Genomic DNA, 17,293 nt, shown 5'->3' on the forward strand with positions numbered 1-17,293 from the left:
GTTAAGTCCCAGCTTGGAGTACAAAAACTCTTAATTCTGTTGGTGGCTTTCCTGTGGCATTTAGTATTAAGCACCTGCTATTTCTGAAACAAGGTTATTTATTTTCAGCATCGCTCTTTTGAGGAGGGGAGAGTATACTTCCTCTACTTCACAGGTAAGAAGTGAGCCTGTGTAGACAAAGTAAAGTCAAAAGATCCCCACTAATTTGAGGGACCCAACTTAAGGTGTCGCTGGTGTCTTTTTTTTTTTCTTCAGAACACCCTGCATTTCAGCAAACTCTGCATCCTCAAAAGGAACCACGGTCTCCACTAGCCTCAGCCACAGCAGACAACACTCAGCACTTCTGCAAAAAAAAAAAAACCCCATAAAGATACACACATGCACTTAAAGAAACACTGTAAAAAAAAAAGAAAAAAAAAAAAAAAGAAAAGCCGTTAGTGATTTGTACAGCTTCACACAGGGCAGTTTTCTTCCATGGCAGAAGACAACACAAAAACCAACCCCAGGAGTCAACAGTCAATTTCTCTAACCATGAAAACATTCTCTTTTTTTTTTTTTCAGTACAAATCCTCTGCATTTTTGCATCAAAGAACAAATGGTCCTACCAGACAGTACCCGCTCCAGCAATTCATCCCCCTGAAAGACCTATCCTGTCCACTGAAGGCGACACGCACGCACAAAAGAAGAGCTCACTAACTTCTGAACTCCTTAAACAGGTTCCCTCCCTTTCAGTACCTCTTCAGTCATAAAAGGTTTAAGTCCCCCACTTGAGAGTTTAGGAGATTAAAGTGAGAAAAAACATCTGAGTCATCACATTTAGACATTTTATGCTGAGTAGTACATCCCTCAGAAACTTCACTGACAATTCAAAGCTTGACATTCTTTTGGTCCCATCAGACTGGAACAGTATTTCAGTATTTCCACAATGTATTTCACCACTTATAACAGTAATGATTCTGTATAAGTCAAAAAGTCAATCAAGTGTTACTGCTTCAGTGAAAACTGTCAGCCTTCCCTATAAACATGGCTTTCAAATAAATAGAGACAATCAATCAACATTCACATACTCAATCTATTTCCAGCTGAGTAAACAAAAACTGTAAACCCAGGAGCTACATATAACATAGGTAGATATTATGCAGAAAATATTTCAAATTCCTTAAGTGGCCGCTCTTGCTGAAAAATAGACCATTACCTACAGTCTTACTGCCCAAGGATAAGCAACATGTACTTTATGAAGATAAGTCAGAACTGATTAATAAGTTGCAGTTTTTAAAGATAAAATAGAGTATCTGCATGTGGAATGTACCTAAAATCTGTAACAACAGCTTTTGGCAATGAAACTTTCAAATATGCAATAGCATTTTTATCGACACAAAGCACCAAATATCAAATATCTTGCAAAATATTATAGCAGCACTGCACTTATTTGTGTTTGTTACTCTAGTTATGATAGAGAGGCATCAAAGGAAGAAATAAAGTTCCATCGCATTTTGCATATCCAAGTTTTCAAGATAGCATGCAAGCATACCAGCTCATTACCACAGCTTTCCTCTTATCAAGAGAGGCCAGCAAAACTGTTCTTGAGAAAACAGGAAAGCATACTTAAGTGAGATTAATTTGACACTTTCCTCCACTACAGTTTTAGAAATGACAATGGAGGATCCAACATAGCAAGCGTTTCTTTTAAAATGCAGATGTATGACTTAACAGAGAATGCTAAAAAGTACAAATAGTCATTTCAGTTCATAAAGCACAGTAGTTTTACTGTTACTCTTCACTGCTTAACAGCTTCAGAAGATTCTCACAAGGTAAGTAATTTTACATGCTTCATTTTGCATTTCTTGTCCACTCAAAATTTCTGTAGATGTAAATGGGAAACCTAACCAGCAAAGCCAGCAAATTATTTTAGAATAGGTTCTAATAATAGCTTGCTTTAGCATTAGTCCACAACACAATACCCTGAACTCTGAAGAATAACTCAGTGATAAACATGTGTGTACATGCGCACACCTGCACATCAAGTTGCTGTGCAGGCTAGCAAGAAAGTAGGAAAGTAAGTGATATGTGTATCTTACGGCACACACAAAGCTCAGAGAATCCTTCCAGAGGAGAACTAATGTCTTCTGAAAAGATAATAGCTTTTCCTTCACATATGTAATCACAGTTATTCTATTGTACTTACCAATATTCTGTTATCCACTTTATCTCCCTTGGTTTCCAGCTTTACTTTCTTCTTGACCGAAATTTTTATTTTCCTCCCGATAACATCCCTGACACTTTCTGAAATAAAAGAAAATACCTTCATTAAATACCTTCGGTGTTAACATGAGACGGAAACAGCCACCACTCAAGTTTTCAGGAAGACTCCGAGCTACGTTGTTCAACAGCTTGCACGCGTAGAAGCCTCAAGCACTCGCATCAACACTAAACACAATCTAACACAAGTATAACTTTTTTAAGTTTGTCATCTATACAACAATTTACATCTGCTATGATAGGATTATCGATTTCATATGCCAGGACTCTAAACATAATTTGATATTTCTTTCCAGCACTACTTACAGATCAAAAGCATTCCCAAGACAAGCCCCAGCACTGCACAGCTCTGCTCTGGGAAAATAGAACAAACAACTTGCTTTTATTTGCACCTGAAAAGCTGGCTAAAGCAAATTAGCTTCTTGCATTGCAAAAATTTTAGCCTGTTGTTGTTAATATCAGAGAGGCTAAATGGGTCAGATAATAGAAAAGCAAGTGTTTGCCTATTTAAGTTGCAAAGCAAACCGAGCAGATACTAACAGATACTACCACCTGACAGCTATGCAGCGGATGCTACGGAAGGCAATACTGGTCTTGCTTCAAGTCCCAACGACAATGCAGCCACCTCATGGTGTCAACACCAAAGTTACATTAATTGCCATAATGATTAATATATAGATGCATACGCATGTATACACAGTCTCTGCAAAGTACCAAATGAACCAGCCTTTCCCTTAAACGTTTGCACCCTGGCCTGAAGGGAACATATATAGAGGGAACCGTGTCAGAAATCTCATACAACTCCTGACGCTGATGTAATTGGGAGATAAACGAAGAAGTTCATCTAGAAGAGCCAATTTGGCACCTTCTGTAAGTTTCACTCCCCAGCCCCCTCAGAAAAGGAAAGAGAAAGAAATCTTTTAAACACATTAACCTATTTCCAGCACTACAACTGGCATCTGTAAAAGGCAAGCCTCCACCCTGCCCAGACACACACACTTTGCCCTCGTGCATGCTGAAGTTTAAAGGCTAAAATTGAAAATAATGGGCTCTTCCTAAGGCTTTTAATTACAGTGCTCTGTATAGCACTTTCCTGCACAATTTTCGTCCCATAGTCAGAACGTGTAAGCGCAAACAACACACCATTTTTTAAGCCTGGACATTTAGCCCAGACCACAGCATTCTGCCTGCAGGGAAGGAGGGTATGCAAGTCCAAAACGCGCCTGATCAGAGCGCCTCTCCACCAGAAAAGAGCTCTTTCTGCAGAATCGGCATGTTTTCCCCAGGAATTTTAATTTTCCTGTGGGGAAACAAAAGCTCCTCGGTCACAGCGGCTTGCCCGGCAAGAAGCCTGCCCCAAGTCGCAGCAGCCCCGTGGCAGGCAGCCAGTGCGGCCGGCTCCCGGGGAAACCACTTGGTCAGGAGCCAGGCTGCAAGCTCCCTGAGCAGCCAGGTAAGCAAAGCTCGGGGGAAAGTCCAGCCCCGTCCTCCCAACGAGAACTGTTTTCCCTAGGCTTGCTCTCCCACAGGTAATGCCTAATTCTGGTCTTTCTGTCCCTGCCTGGGAACTCATAAGCAAACTGACTACCCAGTGTTTTTCATAAAGTCCTGCCTTCTTACAGAAGGAACAGTATTACTGTTGTCTCTGCTACTTTACTCCACCTCTAACCTCTCTGCCTTTTGGTTTCTCCTCTCCCAAAAAAAACAGTTCCAAGTGCCTGGGTCTAGCAAGGGCCTTCCTCCTGAGGCGCTAGCACGGGGTGACCTGCTTCTCTTCGCTGTCCCACAGGTCCCACACAGCAGCAGCGGTGGCAGCGACTGCAAGCCCTCAGCTCCAGCACTCTTACTTAACAGGGAGAGAAAGGACCTGGCACCTGAGACTCCTCCACAGAGCATCAGGATGTCAGCTCCCTCCAAGGCTCTATCTGCCAGAAAGGGCTAGAAATGCTTCTTCAAAGAGTTAAGATACACATTTCACAGGTATTCACCATGTGACTAGGGAGACTTCCTTACACATCGGGTGGCAAGTGGACTTGCCAAGCAGTTTTTCAGACTCAGAGATGGAAACATAACGTTAAGGCTCCTATTTTGAAGTGCTCGTCCATTTCTAATGCTGGAGACTTCAGACACCCACATCTCAGAGGAGCAGAACCAGGTAAGCCAACAGTATGGGAGAGTTTTTTGAAGACTGTGACCTACGAGACCCGACAAAGGTCGCACAAGAAGTGAGTAACAGAACAAAAACTGCAGCTTAAACACTCCTACCCCTGGTTTTATCGCCACACTGCCATCACTAAGTATTAAGGCACATCCTTTCATCCTGTCCTCAAAATACAGCATTACTACAAAAAGTCTATCGAAAAGGTCTAGGGGAACAGATCCATACATCCCGGAGGAGCTCTTGACAAAGTAAGTTCAGTGGATGCAGGGTGCCAGGACTAGGGGGTAATTTTTAAAACTGTGCAAAGCCACCAGAGGATGGGATGTCTGAAGATGCTCAGCTTTGCTCTTCCCCCACCCACGACATCCTGGAGTACAAGGCAGATCCACAGTGAGTCGTAACATGTATTAGCACCTCAAACATGCCTGGCCGTTTAAAAAAAAGTTCATAGTTTTGACCATAGCTACTCCTAGCACACTTTCCAGCTCACCACTTCTCAGCAGTAAGCTATCATCTAAAGCAAACTCCAGGGTTTGCACATTAAAAGGACTGCAAAATAGAGCTATTTTGTCTATACAGAAAAAAAATCTGCAACAGCTGCAACTTTCCATCCAGATTTTTACCAGTATTTTATAAATGTTAAAACCATTTGCCACTCATAGCGCTGACTGATGAAACTGAAGGAAATGCAACAGTGTAAGCGAACTAGGAGAGGTTCGTGAGGACTGCATCCAACACAATACGCACCTTGTTGCCTGTTTCCGTCTGTCATTAAGGCAACACTTGAAATTAGTCTAATGTTGGGCAAAGCCTTAGATTTCTCTTCAACAGGCAGAACAGCAACTAAAACCACAGGAAGTTTGGCCTGAGCAAGGTGGCTGAGGACCAGGCCTAGAGCATCCAACCTGTTACCTCCAAGTGACACGGGTTACCGACAAGACCGCGTTAATCATCCATTTACTGAAAGCTCCCCAACAGCGCTGACAGCATTTTCAGGGACCTCGTCGTCACCCCCGATGTCCTAACCGGGCACCATGCAACACGGGGGTTTCTGTGCAAGTGGCCATAAAACTTTAATGACAAATACCCTCGCTCTCTAGCACATACACAGGAAAATGAGTCTTCAACTACAGAAAGCCCAGGGGAAAAATAAAAATTAAAAAAAAAAAAAAAAAAAAAGACCAGAGCCAGAGCCACGGCTCGGGGAGGACCGGCCCCGGCCGGCCGGCGCTGAGGCTGTCCCGGCCCGGGAGGCACCGGTGGCCCGGGGTAGCCTCACCCCGCCTCTGCCAGCCCCCGCAGCCCCCCCGGCAGACCCCTCCGGAGGGCGGGCACACCGGGCCGCCTCTCACCGCCCGCCGCGGGGCTGGTTACACGGTAACGGCCCCTGCCTGCGGCCGCCTCCCCGCTCCCCGCCGCAGGCCCACGGTCCCCGCCTGCCCATTCCCCGCACGCAGCAGCGGAGCCAAGCGCCGGCGGCGGAACCTCCGCCGCCTCCTCTGAGCCCCGTTGCCCCCCTCAGAGCCACCGGGAGCTCCCCCAGCCAGACCCCGCGGAGCTCTCCATGGCTCCACATCCCCCCTTTCCCGCGGCCCCGCCGGCTCTCCCCACATCCCCCCTACCGGCAGGGCGGCAGCGCAGGGTCGCGCACGGCGACCTCCGAACTTACCCCCCTCCTCCCTCCCCCCGCAACCCCTTCCCGCAAGACCACCCCCCGTCTCTTACCGATCAACTCCTTGGGGACCTCGGAGCTCTCCTCGGCCATGGCGGCGGCGGCGGCGGCGTTGCCCGGCGCCCGGGGGTGCCCGACGGCGGGGCTGCTTCAGCGACGCGGCGTCCCTCCCTGCGGTGCGGGTGTGCGGTGAGCGCGGACGGAGGGAAGGAAAGAGGGAGGGAGAGAAGGGGCTTCTCCCGCCCGGCGGAGCCCGCTCCCTCCGCGCTACATGACGCCCCCGGCTCCCTCCTTCCCCGCTCACACGGCCGGCCCCTCCGCTCCGCGCTGCCCGGCTCCCCTCCCAGCCCGGCACCGGCTGCTGAGGCGCGGGCGGAGGCGGAGGAGGCGGTGGCAGCCGCTGCCCCCGCCCTGGGAGGGCTGGCGCCCTCGCCCCGGCCCGGCCTCCTCACCTCGCGAGAGCCGCCGGGAGCCGCCCGCCGGCGCCCACCGAGCACCCGGCGGCAGAGGAGGCGGTGGCGGCGGCAGCCGGGAGCATCGCCCTCAGCGAGCCATCGCGAGGGAGGAGGAGGAGGAGGAGGAAGGCAGCCGGCTGGGAAACCCAGCCCGGCGAGGCCGGCCCCTCCTCCGCCCGAGCAGCCCCCGGCGCTGCGGCGGGCCCGGGAGGGCGGCGGTGGCGGGGGCCATCTGCCGGCGGCCGCCGGTGGCGCGGTTCAACCGGTTCGGCCCGGCCTCCGCCGCCGCCGCAGGCCCTGGCCGCGGCACCGGCCGTCCTACGCGGGCACTCTGCCTCCCGCGGGGGCACCTTCGGGCTTTGCACGGCGGAAATTCTCCTCTGGGTCCATGTCGTTCAAAGAGGTGGGTGGTGTGGGGGGTGCGTGGTTGCTGTCGTCAAAGCCGGTCCTTGCCGCCCGAGCAAGGGATCGCCCAGGCTGGGTCGCTTCAGGCCGTGGAAGTGGACAACCTTTGATCCAGAACTCATCTGCCTCTCCCTCACTCCCCCACCTTATCTCCATAGGGACGGCGGCAGCTTCAGCACCTGTTGGGAGATAACGGCCTCGCCTAGCAAACTCACTACACGAGGAAAGGCAAGTCCCTGAGGTTGTGCTACGCTGAAGGTAACCAACTGAACATGCCTCCTTCCCCAGAACCAAAGAAACACCCGCAAAACATCAGCGTTTCACTTTGTTGCACTTTACTGCTGTTAATTTTTGTCGTGCGTAAGAGCCGCGTTATGGAAACGCAGCATGTGAGCTGCCTAACTGCGCCTATAAAAATGAGGACAAAAAGCTGCTTATTGGATGAGAGCGAAAGAAGAGGCTCAGCAGCTCTGGAAATCCTTCAGCTTGCTTCTGGTAGCGATGCCTAGTGTCAACGAAAGGATCATTTTCACTGCAGCAGGACTGTGATTGGTCACCCTCCATGCTGAAGGGGTGGATTACTGCATAAACCTCATGTTTCAGGCACTCTACAAGTGAGTGACAGATCTGGGAGATACGAGTCATTTATGTCTGATTAAGAAACCTGAAATGCATTCAGTGAGAGCAACGGCGTAAATCCAAGAAGAGTTATTTTGCTGGTGCAATACCATACTGCTGCACTCTGTGACTGCTGCATAGCCTGGTCTTCAGAAGAAACATGACTAGCAGTTTGAAATTGGTGTGAATTGTCAAACAATTTTATTATGATTCTCCACGCCACCAACCAGCTCTGTAAATAATTTCAGATATGATTTTACTGATACAGGCAGGATTACTACAGAAATGGCTTCAATTTGCTCTCTTTCCAGTTTGCTGTTTACATGTAACAAATAAGGACATCCTTTAAAGAAAATAAACAAAAAATGAATATATTGCTAAAAGAATATCGTAAAGAAGCTGTGCGCTTTTAATATATAGCGATGTCAATCAAATCTTATCAGGCTATGAATGTGTGTGTATATTTTTTATATATATATATAAAAAATGCACTGTATTCCTTTTCCGTTGACGGTCCTCTGCTCTCGTTTCCTCACTGTATTTGCATCCTTTTCTGAGGTATGCAGAATACCTGCTGACCTCTTCCTTTCCTTCCTAGCAGTCTTTCCTCACTCAGTAGAAAACTGCATTTTCTTGCTTGCTGTATACACGCAAGCTTACTTCCATGGAGGAACATGGGCCTCTTTTGGCAGGAAACGAAGAAAAAATTGAGAAGTTCACATCTTTTCTAATACCCAGAAGGGAAAAATCAGATCATTACGTCTGCATAAGAGAGGCCGTGTAATTTCATGTGGTTACTTCCCTATTGAGTCTAATCCCCTGTGTTCAGCTACAGCTTCCAGAAAGATATCTGCTCTTCCATCACTATTCACCTGCTCTGCAAAAAATGTACATTTTTGGATGTATGGCCATTTATATATGAAGCATGACAGTTTCCCAAGCTGCATTAAACCACTTCCTCGTTGGTTTCTGACAGTGTAGTTGAAGCATGGACCTTTCATCCTTGGCTGCTGCCAGACAACCGCAGGCCTCTCAGCATGCATCAGCTGCAAAAATGATGTGTTCCTCCCAGGCCTGCCTGCCTGCAGCATTCTGCTGGGATACTGCTGGCACCTCCTCCCTCTCAGCTTCCTACCACATGGGCTGGCCAGCACAGTGAGCCCAGGATGTGTAAAGGAAAAAAAAAAAAGAATGAATGATGGTAGCAGGCAGGGCTTTTTTTGGTTGGTTTTGTTTTTTTAATCACCAGCACTCCAGGCTAATGAAGTATCACTGCCAAGGGCACTGTATGATTCCTGGTGTGACACCTAGAAGGCTGGACCTGGTTCAAGGTAGGGAAGGTACAGACTAAACTCACATGGATTTGTGGCCCCAAGGCCAGGTTCAATCCACAAAATCTATTGTTTCCCACTCCTTGTTCCCTGGACAGGAGGCAGAACGTGACTGCCCAGGCAGGCTGCTGCTTCCTGCTCCTCCAGCTACAGTAATGCCTACGTATTGGTGCTATCACAACATCAGCCTGGCCTGTGAAAAGAAGGATGTTTCCAATCCCAAGGGTCCACCTTCCCCCACAGAGAGGACTGGACCACTTTCTCAGCGTTCCCAAACAATCGACTCCCAGACTCTCCCGAATGGAGACTCTTCTCTGCAGTTCGCAGGCAAAGCCGCACCATACTGGCTTTGCAAGGAGGTGTGAATTTTGTCCTTTCCTGTTGACCCTTTCTCTCTGCTAGTCAGTTCAGCAGGGACGCAGCTGTCACAGGCATCTTCCCCAGCAGCAAGGACACTTGAAGAAGTTCAGCCCCCTACCCCATACCCGCTTGCGGTTATTTGCCACTTTCCATGTGTCAGAAATTGTGATACCACGTTGTAACTTGAATCAGTGAAGGGGGTCAGAAAGGGGATTTTTGTCATTTCAGTAATTGAATATTAATAGTCTGTTATCCCTCTTGGCTCACCAATAGAGGCACGTCACCACAACTGAGGAGAACAGAGGCACTCAGGTTAAACTGGGACAACTAGGGCAGACTCAGCCGGGTTTCCTGCCTGATCTCAGTGGCATTCCTGTAACTCTCCAGTGCAGCCCATGCCCTGAGCTGCTCCTGAGCAGTCCTTGCTATGCTAGCAGGCCCTCCTAACCTCACATTACCTGCATGATCACAATTTGAGTGCCCTAGCTAGGATCACGCTCCAGTAGTAGTGCAGAATTGGGTATCGCACGTGCAGTAGGCACGTGGAGGATGGAAAGAGGCTACATTGTCTTCTGCCAGAGCAGAAGATCTATGAAGTCATTTAAAAAGTCATTCAAAGGCTAACCGATCTGCCTGCCACGAGAATGGGATCTGTGTGGTTTTGTTGGAGCTATTTTTTCTCTAAAGACTGCTCAAGTTGTTGTAGTTTCTGATGTGACAGAAATGCTGATGAGAGTAGTGGGTTGGATCATGTGTGAGTTAGACGGCTGCAGGCAGTGTTGCAGAATCCACAGCTTATATTTAGCCGACAGGAACACAGTAGAGGGGAACTAGGAGCTTCAGAAGACATTGATCAGGGCGACATTTGACACAGAAAGGGATAGGGGAGGAAATGTCCTCAGAATGGCAGCCTTTATGCATCAGATTAACCATTAATTGCATGAAGTAACTTTTGAGGAACTTCTGACTCCACCTCTATATTATCATAGCACCTCACGCGCTGTATTGACATAGATAAGTATAACATATTCCTGTTTTCCAGCCTGTCTGTTGCCCTTGTCCTGCTTCTCAGCCTGAATCTTGTCTTCTCCTGCAGATAAGGCAGGTGTCGATATGAGTTGGTGCCAAGCCATGCACACTGTCATAAGGTTGGGTATTCATAGTCTCAACTGCTGCATGTCCTCCCTGCCAACTTCTCTGCCACTTGGATTATGGCTTTAGCACTGAAGAATCTGTCTTTTTTTTTCTGAGAAACAGTAATATGATATCATCAATGTTATGATGTGATCAGTTGCACGATTCTACTCCTGCTGAAGCCAGTGGAATTATTTTGGTTGCTAACAGCAGGTATCAAACTGATATTCCAGTCACACCGTGGAGTCATCCTGCTGCAGAGCAGCATGGTGGTGGGAGGAACCAGATGATCAAATGATTTGCAAAGCTGCCTTGCAGCAGAAGCTCAGAACATCTCATGAAAGATGGGACAGAAAGCAGGTCTAGATATAAATGACCCAGTCTTACTAGTTGCATTTCTAAGAACAAATTCAAAAGAGTGACTTCTCCCCCAGTTATGCCTTTGCAACCCCGTAGATCATTTACCGCCCTGGTTGAATGCAGACGGAATGGAGCCATACTGTCTCATATTCCACAAGACCAGCCAGTCAGAGGTTTCCAGGAGCGGGATGGTTCAAGGAAGTGTTACTTTTCAATTATGAGGGATATTTTAAAGACCAAGAGGCAGCTAACCTGCCACTCTATGCAATGATGCAAAGGACAATTAAGACACATATTTCCAGTTTACGCCTGAGCTTAGAAGTTAATGAAGTCTACTCATCCATGACAGCTTTATTTCCACTCAGCTTAAAAATAATTTATAGCACTTACAATTTTAGGCTCTCCCTAGTTTTTTGTTTGTTTGTTATAATTTTCATCCAGTATATATCTTTGTGTTCTTTGTCTATGTGTGGTGGTACCATTAAATACGATATTTGAGCCCCTCACATTGATCAGATCTGTTCAGAAACCTGTAGATGTTCCAGGACTTAGGGATGTTTTGACATGAAACATCAATTAGAAAAAGAGCAGAAAACGAGTGGCTAGCTAATTGCACAATAATATATATGTCTTATATTGCTGAGACAAAACTGATAGGGAAAAATCCCTATCAGTGATTTTTAGGGAAGCGTGTCTTCCATCAGTCACTAGTTTGGCAAAGGAAATAGCACACTTGAAGTAGTCTCCTGTTGTTATCTGTGACTGAGTCTTTTCAAACCCTTTACTCTGGGTTGCTGTATGCTCTTACGATTATTTCAGTACCCTGCACACAAAAAAAAACCAACCCGTATTTTGTCTCGGTTTTAAGTAGGGTGAATATAAATGCAGCAGCAAAGATATGTATTTTGATAAGGTATACTTTGATGGTAGTGTTAAGAGAATTACAAAGAGCAGCTGATGCCTCATGCAAATCTTAATAGGAGAAATCTATTCAAAATAGTTCTGGTTACTCTACTGTATTATTCTATCATCTATTTCCATATTCCTCTTCCCTTATTCATTTTTAGCAGGCATATTTGCATAAAACCAGGAGCATTGTTGCTTAAGAGCTCATCTGCTTCTGCTACTTAGCTCTCACGTGAAAGCATAATACTTTGCATATCCCATCACATTTAGTTAGAAACTGTTATAATTTTTATGACTTCAGATGTGGAGCTAGAGAGCAAAAGCGGACAATTCCTAAACACACAGCCTAAACTGGCATCCTGGTTTTCTCTGTTCTGTACCAGGCATTACTAGTGACACTTGGAATACACTTGGCAAGATACTGAATGGAAATGTAAATTTAAAACAGGAATGTGAGTGTTGCAGCTCCTTGACTCACCTGCCACTAAGTCAAGCTACACCATTTTTAGGTCTGTGAAATCCCAGTTCTCCTCTGCTAGAGATTTTCTTCATGTCAGATGTCTGAGCAAGCCTCTTTTTCTTACCGTTGACTCTTAATCAGACAACATGCCTTGACTGGGTTTCCGTCAGCCCTGTGAGATTAACTATCCCCTGGAATCGAGGTGGTGAAACATGCTCCATAGACATTTGTACTGTCTGAGATAACTGAAGAAGAGGATAGATTTTCTTTGTAGCAGTGAAGCGGATGAAATGAACCCATACAAAAATAAATCTGGAGTACTTCTGACCTAAATTTCAATTGAACATTATTCTCTCTCTCCTTTTTGAAAGTTTGAGCTTCTCTCTCAGCTTTTACTATTCTTACTTCTTCCCCCGTAGAAACTATGACAGCCCTTCCATAAACACCAATGCCTTTCATTCAACCTGGCAACCTCTGCTACAAAAAAAAAAAATATTCTTTAAGTCTCAGAAAGCTTTCTCAGAAGCAGCACATTCTGGAGAGGTCAGTGACCATGTGGTGTGTCAACAAGAGCCTTTAAGAGAGCGTGCTAAGCCTAAATGGTGAGACACGTAACCCTCCAGCTCACAACATGATTGCCCAAGACACAGGGAAAAGGGGGTGAGAAGTGTGAAGGAAAAGTTACCTTGTGCTATCCTGCCTTGGGACCAGAAAAAGTTGAATATACAGTGACTAAAGAGAAGACTGGCAGCAATTACAGGTGAATTTTAAATGCCAAAAAGCTTTCTAGCTACACTGAGCTACAGAATTTTTGGATTTCAGCCACCTTTAGGAAAAGACTGGGATGTGGCTAGAACATGCAGGAGTCTCCTCCTTTCACGCAGGAGATCTGAACCCTGGGCTGTGGCAGTAATATTTTGTATAGTACTTTCGCTCCCTCTGCACAAGCTTTTTCCTGTGGAGGAGCCTGCATAGTACAGTCTGAGAACCTGCATCTATTTATGTTGGTAAACCATTTACAGAGCTCTGTCTGAATTGTATTCAGAACCAACAAAGCGTTGGTCTTTTTCACAGAGTGGAGTACTGCCAGGCTTGATTCAGTGCTGTTTTGGGGGATTCACTTTTTTGCACTCAGGCTTGCAAAATCCATGGTTGCCTCTGGCTTCAGGATGAAGGGTGCTCAGAGGACTTCTCCAGTACGATGAAATGACTGGACCTTTTGCTGCAGAGGCACTGACCTCAAGCCAGCAGTGCCAAAGGAGCACTTTGAGAGTAGTAGAAGGAAAAACACTTGTCAAATTCCAGAGATAAGTGACAAATATGACGAGGTCACAGAAGGCAAGCCTGCCTTGCAGTTCCATGGTACGCCATCAGCAAAACCAGCCTAAGGTGTTTCTGCTCACCCTATTACCACATTTCATAGTCACTTGATCAGATGTACTGGTTTGGGCTCAGAGAGAGTTAATTTTCTTCGTAGCAGCCCGTATGGTGCTATGTTTTGGAGTTTTGATGAAAACAGTGTTGATAACAACGCAGGGCTGCGTTAGGTATTGCTGAGCAGGGCTTACACAGCATCAAGGACTTCTCTGCTTCTCACGCTGCCCTGCCAGTGAGTGGATTGGGGGTGGACAAGAGGCTGGGAGGGGACACAGCCAAGAAAGCTGGCCCAAATTCACGAAAGGGACATCCCATCCTATCCCATCCGATGTTGTGCTCAGCAATAAAAGCTGGGGGGGAGTTTTCCAGGGCTGCTGTTATTTGGGGACTGCCTGGGCATTGGACGACTGGTGGAGAGCAATTGTAATTTTTTGTATCACTTGTTTTTCTTGGTTTTGTTTTTTTTTTTTTCATTTCCTTTTTTTTACTTATTAAACCGTATTTATCTCAACCCATGAATTTTCTCACTTTTGCCCCTCCTATTCTGTCTCAGTGGGGGAGTGAGGGAGCAGCTGTGTGAGGCTGAGCTGCCCGCCCGGGTTAACCCACAACACCGGGCCATAACAACTTTTTGCAGGGCTGTACTGTAAACTAGGTGAGAAGATCCAAGTGGAAAACAAATTAGAATATAATGATGTTGAAATCATACTCATAAAGGGCAGATGCTCCAGAATAATCACAGCTGATCTTTTAACTCATTGTGAATGCTTTAGACCACTCTTCCATTTCTCTAATCTCAAGTCACCGTTGAAAAGACTACATACTTGCCGAGTGTATTTGGTACTAGAAAAGAATTGCCCACATACTTACTCAGAAACTAATCCTCAATCTGCAAAGCACGATTTTATTAATAACTATTTCCAATTTCTAACCTCCAGCTACATTTTGATCTCAGTGGCAGATACCTCCCAGCTAGGAGAGCAGAAACAAGACCGCATTATTTAGGCAGGGACATAAAGATAGCAAATAGGGAACTCTATGACTGACCATAACATTCACAATTTGCAAGCTGCACTTTTCAGTCAGTGGTATAGGTCAAATGGTATTGTTTCTGTTCCTTCTCTTGATTATTTACATAATAAACTAGAACAGCATATTTCACAATCAGCCTAAAGTTTGCTCTTAGCATATGAGCACCAGTTCTCATCAAGTTCAAGTGTTCAAATGATCTCTGGAAACAATTATGAAGTGGTTACTCCCCCAGTGGACTCAAAATCTACTCATGAATTTGATTAGAGATTTTTTTTTTAAGCATTTTCCCCAGTCATCAGCCTTGGCTGTCATTTTCTGTAACACAATTTCTCAAAGCACAAATACATCAGTTTGTTATGATTATCTGCAGTAAAACAAAGCTGTGTCAGGGATGAGTTCGTATTTAATTTTTTCATCTTCAGTTCAACAGATAGGATCCAGTAGCATTTAGCATTCTTCAGTCTGCCCCTAAGTGGTTAATTTACTGTTCAGAGCAGGTTTTTATTACCCTTTCTTCCTTCCCTGCCTCACTGCACACACTGCTAGTCTTTTTTTTTTTTTTTTCCCTGCAACTTGATGCTTTTGGTTCCTTTCACTGTGTATTATCTGCTGCTGGCAGTAATCTTAGCTCTTCAACTGACAGCAAAATTATGAGGTGCTCAGTACAAGATGACAATTTTCCTTCCCTCATTCTAATTCATTTGCACCGCCATCAAGAAATCAGCGTCATTTTTTCAGTGCGTTAACAGCTCTCTGCTGATAGAAGGCATTAGCTCCCCATTCTTCAGCAAGAGGTCAAAACCAATTTTTGTTTTGTAACAACCCATTAAATTTTGTACTTTGGAAAATTCCATCGCTCTGATGTCAAATACCTGGGCCGTTGCCTCAGTTGGCATTCGGGGGAAAAGAGGGTTTGCTGTGAGATACCAAGTGACACAGTCAGCCAAGAGTCTTTCATCTTTCCTAGAGAGGACTGTGGTCTACCACTGGCCTTGCCTGGTTGATTACTTGCCTTTTTTTTTTTTTTTTTCCCCCTACTCTTGAGAAAGCCTCTTTGTTTCAGTGTCCACACAGAGGCTCCTGGCATTGTTTTACTGGCTTTTAAAAAGTGATAGTTGAATATTGTTCTAGGCTTTTTTGAAGTACAAAAAGATCTGGTTTTACATGTTACCAGCCAAATCTACGTAAAATCCTAACAGAGATAAGACCTACCTAACTTGATGCAAATAGTAAGGGTCACCTCTGTAACTCCCACAAGATATTCACAGTGACTTGGTTCACCATCACATGGCTAGAAAACAATTATAACATATTATGTACCTCAATAGGAAAAAATATGTACCTCCACTGTTTCAGTATATATGGCATGTCTTTTTTCAGTTTTCTGTACAGATGAGCTTATCTGGGTAGACAAGTGTCATGGTTTAACCCCAGTTGGCAACCAAGCACCACACAGCCACTCACTCACCCTCCCCTTCTGCAGTGGGATTGGGAAGAGAACTGGAAAGAAAGGAAAACTCATGGGCTGAAATAAAGACAGTTTACTAGCACAGCAAAGGAAGAGATAATAGCAATGATAATATATATTAATAATAATAATGCTAATAATAATAATAATAGTATATTAAAAATGAACGATGCACAATTTCTCACCACCCAATGACCCAATGACTGATACAGCCCGTTCCAAGAAGCGATCACAGAATGGAACCAAGAGCAATCTCAGAATGATCCTGAGCAGTGATCCCGAAACAGCAATTTCCCGAGGGAGCTGCCTACTGACCAACCCCCCTTATATACAGAGCATGACATTTATGGTATGGAATACTTCCTTTGGCTAGTTTGGGCCAACTGTACTAGCTATACCTCTCCCAATTTCTTGCATCCGCACATTAGTGAAACCAGAAAAGCTGGAAAAATCCTTGATCTCTTAGCAACAAGTACTAACATCAGTGTACTATCAACGCACTTCACATACCAAATCCCATACTATATCCAAATCACAGCAGATACTAGGAAAAAAATTAGCTCCATCCTAGCCAAAATCAGGATGAGTGAGTTCCTTTATCGCCAGGAAACCTCGGTCAGTGTTACCCACGCTTATTCACATTCAGCATAACAGAAGCATAAAATCTTTGTCAGACAACTCGCATTAAATTGTTTGGTGACCACAGTTATGTTTCTGATGGGGGTACAGGCAGATTACAAACATGACCTTAAATATGCCTGGCAGCAGATGGAGGGGTCTGTAGAGAGCTGCAGTGGCCCCACCGAGGTCCCCAGGCACTGGAGCAGAGCCGGAATGACCAGCTCAATTCGTGGCAGCATGAAGCTGGCAGCACCGCTCCTTGTGCTGCAAGCAGACAGATGGTCCTGGGTTTTTCCTACCTCTCTTTCAACTGCACGACATTTAAACATAAAGGGTAAAACTTGCAATAACTCAAAACCAAAATATGGAGAATGAGAGCTGGAAACAGTCTCATTAAAAATATTCTAAACAGTGAAGTATACAGTGCAGTACACATACTGCAATGCAATGTTTGCAGATAGGGCTGGGAGGAAGTAGAGGTAGTAAACTGTCGTTTTGGGTGAAAATAGGATTTGAAGAGCTAATTCAGCATTCACCTCAGCACAGTCAGTGTCCTGAAGAAGAAACCAGCAGGACTCCTGGGCTCTGCAGCAGCGATAGCAGGACACCTAAAGGACAGGGTTTGGAGAAGATAAATCTGTTCATCTGAGCGAGAGGTGGACATCAGAAAAAAA

General features: G+C 45.6%; 1 protein-coding gene and 1 long non-coding RNA gene across 6 annotated transcripts in view; one reads left to right on the plus strand and one right to left on the minus strand.

The window, feature by feature from the left end:
- CARMIL1 (capping protein regulator and myosin 1 linker 1) overlaps nt 1–6,428 on the minus strand; it is a 194,852-nt gene extending 188,424 nt beyond the window's left edge. For 2 of the 5 annotated variants that reach the window (XM_086740524.1, XM_086740527.1), the window contains exons 1-2: nt 6,146–6,428; nt 2,186–2,283 (exon numbers count right to left, since the gene is read on the minus strand). In XM_086740524.1, coding sequence (XP_086596650.1) covers nt 2,186–2,283; nt 6,146–6,185 — 138 coding nt within the window. In that variant the 5' untranslated portion in view covers nt 6,186–6,428. The remainder of the gene's footprint in view (nt 1–2,185; nt 2,284–6,145) is intronic. The other 3 variants (XM_086740528.1, XM_086740523.1, XM_086740525.1) reach the window with 3 other exon arrangements.
- A 205-nt stretch (nt 6,429–6,633) lies between these two features.
- On the plus strand, nt 6,634–8,086 carry LOC147601736 (uncharacterized). The gene is made up of 2 exons (XR_015257826.1): nt 6,634–6,950; nt 7,111–8,086. It is a non-coding gene; the product is annotated as an uncharacterized LOC147601736 (long non-coding RNA).
- The last annotated feature ends 9,207 nt before the right edge of the window (nt 8,087–17,293 follow it).

Source organism: Chlamydotis macqueenii, chromosome 2 (genome assembly GCF_036417535.1).
Source record: "Chlamydotis macqueenii isolate bChlMac1 chromosome 2, bChlMac1.mat, whole genome shotgun sequence".
Classification (NCBI taxonomy): domain Eukaryota; kingdom Metazoa; phylum Chordata; class Aves; order Otidiformes; family Otididae; genus Chlamydotis; species Chlamydotis macqueenii.